The sequence below is a fragment of the Diuraphis noxia genome, unplaced genomic scaffold (assembly GCF_037042655.1).
Source record: "Diuraphis noxia isolate RWA-SAM2 unplaced genomic scaffold, SU_Dnox_SAM2 contig0004, whole genome shotgun sequence".
NCBI classification, from domain to species: domain Eukaryota; kingdom Metazoa; phylum Arthropoda; class Insecta; order Hemiptera; family Aphididae; genus Diuraphis; species Diuraphis noxia.
This window is the reverse complement of record NW_028301714.1, coordinates 43,152,017-43,160,436: the sequence shown is the minus strand read 5'-3', so window position 1 is coordinate 43,160,436 and position 8,420 is coordinate 43,152,017. Positions and strand designations below refer to the sequence as shown.

At 31.6% G+C, this 8,420-nt stretch overlaps 1 protein-coding gene across 1 annotated transcript; it reads left to right on the top strand.

Moving 5' to 3' along the window:
• The first annotated feature begins 214 nt into the window (after positions 1-214).
• tap (Basic helix-loop-helix neural transcription factor tap) lies at positions 215-2,318 on the top strand. The gene is made up of 3 exons (XM_089227601.1): positions 215-447; positions 556-846; positions 1,539-2,318. The coding sequence occupies exons 1-3, from the start codon at positions 241-243 to the stop codon at positions 1,977-1,979; spliced, it is 939 nt and encodes a 312-aa protein (XP_089083727.1). The 5' UTR covers positions 215-240; the 3' UTR covers positions 1,980-2,318.
• Positions 2,319-8,420: the final 6,102 nt, after the last annotated feature.

Genomic DNA, 8,420 nt, shown 5'->3' with positions numbered 1-8,420 from the left:
CGAAACGAATTTCCAATAAAAAAGTTGGTATAAAATTCACGAATTCGTGATTTACAAAAGCATTGCCGACCTGAAAACGGTAACTGAAAATATACCCCCACCCTAATCGCGACGACAGTGATGAGGGTGTTGCACTTGCCCAATAGTAAAACGGCTGGTCCGCCCACCCCCGACCGGGTGCCTGCGAGGGTGCGATGATCGAACGCACCGCGTTTATGTATAACCAGTCTCTTGGCGACCATGGATCCGAAGTGTTTATACGGTCTTGACGGTTCCGATTCAGGATTTGAAATGAGCTTTGACTCGGAAAATGAAGCTACGTTTTCATTGGACGATACAATGGGCTCCGAGGGTTTCGCTTCGTCCGTGAGTTTAGCCGACGACGACCTACAAGTAAAACCAAAAAAACGCCGACAAAGAAGAACGAGAGAACGAAGTCCAATGCAGGTAAGATAGTTTAATTGAAGTAGAAAAATTAAAATTAAAAATTAAGAACAACCAAACGAAAAAAAAAATTATAAAATATTTACGTGATTTAAATTTGTTTTCGTTTAGCTGATTAAAATAAAAAAACACCGGCGCATGAAGGCAAATGACAGGGAACGAAATCGGATGCATATGTTAAACGAAGCTTTGGACAGACTTCGATGTGTATTGCCAACATACCCAGATGATGCGAAATTAACAAAAATCGAAACTCTCAGGTTCGCTCATAACTACATTTGGGCACTATCTCATACACTACAAGTTGTCGAGACTACCGAACAATCTCCAATAGATCAAAACCAACCCCTAATGCTTACCATGGGTGACGTGACAGTCAGCATAAGCCAACAAGGAAACAAAGTGAGTTAAATAATTTTATTTTTAGACTTAACTTATCATAAAAAAAAAAAACTAAAAAATTATATATTTTTTTTTTAAATTAAGCACGGTATACATTTTAATCAAATTTTGTATAAATTGGAAATTTTTCAATTATACAGAAATATTTGTATTATATCCTTTCAAGAAAATATAAATTGGTTTGCAAACTAATAAATTATTGATAACATTTTGGATCAATATTTTTTTTTAAATCCTATATTAGATAGAATTATTAATATTAAAAACTAAAAATATTGAATAATTTTTTTAACATTTCTTATATTTCACTAAACATATTTTAAGATTACCTCCAATCGAGTATTTTTGAGATTTCTGATGATCTTATATTTCTTAGAAATTTAAGTAATTAAAAAAAACACTTTATAATTTATTTTATTAGGTAAAAATTGTCATTATTTATAATAAAAAAATCATTACTTTATAATTATGAATTTCAAATTGCACAACAAAATTATTTGAGCATTTATCAAGTTTATGATGATGAGAATAGGGGACAGAAATATTTATAGGTATAATATAATACAATTTAGAAAAACCATTTTCTCTTATTTATGTTTAAAAAATTGGTATTATTTACATTCCACACATTTAATTGCTGTTATCATAATTTATCGGACACTCTTATTAATGACAACATTTCAAATTTTCAGATCACCTCTTCTACGGGAACGTGTGCTTTGGCACAACAGAAGAAACCGTGCTCACCGATCACCGAGCCACTGGCGACTTCGACGCCTATAAAGGATTCGTCCAAGCTACACCAACACTCATCGACAAACCACTGTCTCAATGATTCTGGTTACTTCGAACCACAACGTCTCGACCACCTTTTTGGTATAACCGCCGATCATACAGGACATGACCAAAATTACCAACCAGACAGATGGCTTCAGAAACCGAACGACACTCAGCACCAGAATCACCACCAGCTACCCACTTTGACCAACAAGACGTGGCCCGAAACGGCGTACTGCAATGAATACCAACCTACTTGGCCGCTGCAGAACGCGTGGCACAATCACGGACCATTGACGTATCCGTCATCTGCTATAGACCAGAGGTGCCATGAACCGATGATGTTCTACTCCTGAAATTGGTAAGAAAAAACACCATCACTTCGGCACTAATACGGGGAGAATTGAATGCCACCCGCGGCTATCGGTTTCTGATCGTCACCATTACTCATCTACCCCGCTCTCACTCGGTACTTTAATTATTTGTCTGCCCAAGTGACAAGACAATGTCCGACATGTTTATATATACTATTATTTTGTACTTTTGTTTATATTTATATATATATATACTATTTTATTTTTGTTCGTAAGCACTCGTTACCGCGGCGAACGATAAACAATATTATATTTTTGTACCTATTTATTATTATTATGTAATGAATAAAACGAAATATATGCATTTTATTATTATTATAACAGTTGTATATGAATTGGATTTCTCCCGATAAGTGATGTCCGGTACAATTCTACTGAATAATTGCGATACACCACCCCGCAGAGTATCAACACCCACACGACCACTCGGTCTGGTATATTGTCGCGTGGCTAGGGTGAGCACAACGGTGGTAGTTATAGAGGTGCCTGTTCTGTTCCGGTGTAACGCCTCCACGAAAACTTGTAATCCACCGACGTAAGCCGATTATCTGGCACAACACAGACCAACCCGCTACCCGTGCTCGGTACACCCCCCGTCGACAATTAAGTTCATACAGCAGTCCCGTAAATATTTTGCGAAACCCAATAGGTTGGTACAACCATTTCTATTAACAAACTATAAACATAAATACGACCAACCAGTTGAAAATATTTTTTTGAAATTTTGAAATGAATACATTTTTTTTGTAAATTGGTGCAAAAGTAAAGAAAGGTATGAACGTTTTTTTTTTTAACTCTCCAAAATGTTGGTTCAAAAATCATATATAATTAAGGTAAAGTCATCACCGTGGTATTGATCAATCAAGTGTCATCGCTCTTATCAAATATCATCACCGGACGCCGTGCATGGAAAACTACGTATCATCGGGTGGGCTACCGCACGTCTAGTAGGTAAAATATTTACGTGGGCCAGTTGCGAAAGACATGGAAAGTGACACAAGGAACACGGCGGTAATATAAACCACTAATAAACCATTTTTTTTTTTTTTTAATTTTAAATGAGCCTCAACAACAAAGATTATTGGCCTTTAACATTAATATTTTTTTACACAAGAATGAATCATTAACAATGATTAATATACTATTATACTCGTACGTAGTTATAAGACATATTGGACGGGAAGTATAGGTATAGGTAATGTCGAAATTTGTGCAACGTTTCAGGATTGTGGGTGAGTACTTAATTTTTTGTCAATACGACATGATGTGTACACTAAACAGTGTGCAAATACAATGTTATCATCTTCTCCACTCTAATCATCCCAACAAACACGACGTCGTCCTTGTACGTATTTATATTTGTATATATCTATATATATTATTATGACTCTCGTGTATAAGTGTAAAACACCGCCGGCTCGGATTCCAAATTCAACTATTGATCTATATCCAAATTCTAAATTTCGGACGTAATTTCAATGATTTTTTACAATTTAAATAAATCCATGTCTCGTTAGTCAGCCGTTTATTTAAATTTAAGAGGATTTTAAATGTCTTTCGTTTTCCTCGCATAACACTATTAATATTGTATTTTTAAAGCAATACATTGGATGTAATAAAACCTACGAGTTCATTAAGACAATTTACGAAAATATATAGGTACAACCAGCAATATATAAGTTCTAACAGCAATATTTAAAAACATCTAAACTTGTAATTCTAAATCTAAGACCAAAGACAACAATAGTACACATCTATATTAAACAATGCAATATTTCATATCCGCATTTTGTGGAGAGGAAATTATGTTTTTCAAAATAACTTTTGTATATTAAATTATAAACGTGGAACGATGTTTATTACAAAAACTTACGAAAATGTAATTAAATTAGTTCAATAATAAATAATATCAAATACTACAGATAAGTTGACACTTTTAAATAGGTTCCTACGACATATATACACTATAGAAACTTTAAATTTTGCTAAATTTAATTATATTTATAAGTGAATTAATATTAAAGACTGCAAATAAGTAATTCTTTTAAATAATCATACGTGTAAATGAACAATAATAAATAAAGTAAAAGTGAATAGTTAATTTAATTTTTCGAAGACTTCGGCTAAGGCTATCATGCATTCATGCAATATGTAGATATTTAAGTATAAGTTTATTTTCACGCCAAATAACTGAATTTATTTGACTGTAGAATTGAGACAAAAAACTTATGTAGGTACTAGATAGGTACTAGATAGGTATCTATATTTATATGAAAGCCATAACTTTTGAAATGCACTATAGTAATATTTATCTATATGTGGCTTGGTAAAAATAAACTGTGTTGACTAATTTTGTTGATGAGATAATTAAGATTTTCAATAAAATAAAGCCGAATAACTAAAAATATATGAATTGCATAGTTATGATTATTTGTACATAAAAAATAAATAAAAATCTAATTATCTAAATACTACCTCTGTGATATTTGTAGTTTTAGCCATGTATAGAAAATATGAAATCATTTGTGCATTTGTCGTTTAATAAAATAAATACGATAGTTAATTAAATATTACAAAGCTCAGACAAATGAGAAGTAACATATTTTTCTATTTTTTTTTTTAACACCATAAAAAAATATTGCAATTTTTATAATTGTACAAATTAATTACTTAATACAACAGGAAATACGAACACTAATACACAATATTAACAGCTAAGATGATATACTGGATATACCTGGACCCTTCCCTACAATTACGGCCGTGCGTTTTATTGTATTAAATAAAAATAATATCTAAAAAATTACTCTATAATAACTTATGGATTAACTTTGTATTAAGTTTCCAAGCTTTTTAAATGAGAAAAAAGTATTTGGTAAAAATATCTACAGTTGATGTCAGACTTATAAAAAAAACACTCGTAGTTAATCCAATACATATATCGTTTCATGCAGAATCTTAAAATTGTTTCATTAAATTTGTAAAAAAATCTGTGAAAGTAACTCTTTAATTTTAAAAGTTTCATTTAATTTGATATTCATCAACTTCTAAAATAACTATATTATAAAAATTATGTGTAAATATTTTTAACAATCAGAAGTTGATACCTGCAAGTTAAGTACTTAATAATAAAATTATTATTTTGTTTCACAAAATATTTAACACAGATTATTCCACAAAATGATATGATTGTAATATTTTCCAAACCAGTTTAAAGTAATAAGATCGCATACTGTTAAATATGCGGTTATTTCAGAAATAACAATTCTGTGTCGTATTTTGTTGGTAAATTTCGAATACTTAACGAGATTACAGGTTTTGAATGCATACAATAATAATAACAATAAATAATAATAATAATAGACAACCGTTACCGTTCCTATTCATGTCGTTACTTTTTTTTCGACGCGATGGCAATGTGTTTATTTTAAAATCTACTTCCGATCACGATTTATGTTAACTTACTTATAACTTATAAAGAACCTATAATAAATAACCGTTAACGCAATAAAAAAAAAAATAGACGATCATCGCTTTCAAATCATCGAATATTCAACTCGAAACAGTTGTCTAATGTTTGAAGATAACAGACTGATATAAACATTATAATGATTGTATTTTGGGTTGTACACTATCTATTGAGCCTTAGCAGATACAATATAAAGATTAAAAAAGAAGTTTTATCATTTATTGTATTTTAGTTTATAAATCTAAATAATATACTATTATAAAACATTAATATCCTTTGCTAAACATTAGAAACCTAGTAATAAATACAAAAAAATAAAATAAACTAACAATAAGAAAAGTATGAATAATGCTATTCTGGATTTCAGATGTCGATTTGAACATACAATACCATAAAAGTTATAATCAAAAGAATTTTTGAAAATAGTCTTGTTGTTTGTTGTTGTCTTGATGTTTTTTTGTTCGGCACGGAACTGTGTTAAAATAATTTCTAAAAATAAATTTTTAATTTAAAAACTAATAAAATAAATAGTTTAAAAGACTTAACTATAGATTTATGGCTTTTCAAGACATTATAAATATTATTATTTTTTATATAAAAATGTGGTAAATATTTGGTTTTGTTCAGGATGTTTATTTATTAGATATTTTTTCCGGTCACCACAGTCCTCAAGACACGTGCCTGGCGTACATTTTTTTTTTTTTTTTAGTATTTCTATTTGTACAACGTGGATATTGTGTTATATTTATTATTATGCAATGTAAAAAACGTGTGCGTGCTCGCGTATTTAGGTATATAATCACAACAAAAACATGCAAGCTGCTCTTCTTTCGATCACTCGCGCGCTGCTGTATCGTTGTGGATATTAAATATACATATATAGCCATACAGATATATGAACACTGCCTTCACAGGTATATGCGATGTAGGACACAATATGCGAAATAATATTATATCCATACAAATAATACGAGCGCTCAAGGAAACGTACACGGAAATCGCGTTTGGGAATAGGACACGGCAGTATTATTATTGTTCGTGGTATCGCGTTTATCAGCGACGTGATCTGCTGGGCAAACATGTCGTTAAAATAATCCTGAACTACGCTGCCATTGATTCACGACGCTTCTTTTGTCGACGTCCCGACAACAACGACGGAGCCGGCGGCCGCGGAGATCGATGCGAAATCGGAAACCGAGAACGAAAAACATCGTATTTAATATTATATGATATGTATTATATGTTATTGTCCATTGTCGTCAGAGTCGAGTGTGTTTGTACAAACATATCATTACCTGGCATTCAAGTCTCCGCCGCCGACGTACGACACGTACCACACGCTCCGCAGGTATTGTATAATATTATTATAAACCTCTATAACCTACCTATAGCATCTATGTATATATTATTATTGTAATACCCATCTCTCGCGTGTAATATATGCATTATTATTGTACGAGGAGATGGACTGTCAGTTTAACCATTTAGATGCCATCGAATTCGTTGACGTTAACTCTATATGGTATACTATACACATATTATATACACATTTTATTATTGTATACATTATATATATTATTACTATGTGCAAGGAGTATTGTGCACACTGCTAAAATCGCAGTCTCAATCGTCTTCACGGTCCATTTGACATGGTGCACTTACAATAATAATAACATAATCCATCCGAGGAAGGAAGAGCTGCAACGCGAGTATATATTATAATAAATAATACGTCATTATTATTAAAGTGTTTTGGCGTGTTTCGGTTCCGTTTTTATTTTTCAGACCAGATGTGTATTAGCTATATATACACTGCAGGCAGGTAGGTTTATAGTAATCATAATGCCATATGATATTATATTATAGATACATTGTGTTTGATTTTCGGATAACTAGACGCACACGTATTGTACAACGCGGATAAAGTGTATATTTGTGTAGATATGAGTGAGTGCATTTTTACCTGGATCCGGTGAATCCACTCGAACGGCTGCCAACTCTTCGGTCCGTCATTGTTGCGTTTTTGCGGTCTTTCACTTGGCAATCTCTCGACGACCGTCTGAATGTCTGATACGCACATCCGACCACAGCTCACTATAATACATAATAACATATTATATTATATAATACAGTGGTGCGTTTCCTCTCGTAAAAAACACAAAGTTCTCGCGAAGGGTATAATTATTATATTATATTATATTATACCCATCCTTTCAGCAGGTTAAGATATGTCGTTCACGGTCTAGCGGTGTGGGGTATGATTAATTTATTATATTGTGCTGATGATTTCGAGTTTGATACTTCAATAGATCATGAACATATCAGCAAATTATCTAAAGACGTTCACCTTAAGTGTTTACTGTTTAACCACTGTAAGAAAACTTTACGGATGTAAGTTTAAGTCCCGACATAAATTAATAAATCTTATGCTTTTGATTAATATTTAAAATTAAAATAAGTTTCAAGAGTAGAGTAATATCGTACAATCTCAGTGAATACTCGCCGATACATCATATAATATTACATAATATTGTCTAGACGATTCAAAATTAAAATTTTTAAATAAATAGGATAATACGAATATTTATTAAACCTAACAATCCACATTAAAAAATGTAATCTAATAAACAAAATAATAACAATTGAAAATTCATAAGAATATATAGATAAATATTTGATTTTCCATGTCGGTGAGAGTACAAATTGAAATCATAACACTTATATAGTTATATGTAATTAATTCAGTTTTATTTTTTTTTTGTCTGTAGGGCGCAAGTGAATAGTGATGCACAGTTGTCGTTTGTTTTTGCTCTATTTCCATTTATTATTTTTCGGGGGGACGACCGCAAGCCACAGTCAAGGGCCAGTTTTTAAACGGAATCGATAATGAAAACATCTGTCCTCGTATATATGTCCTGAAAAACTCCCTCCCGAAAACAATATTTTACTATTTA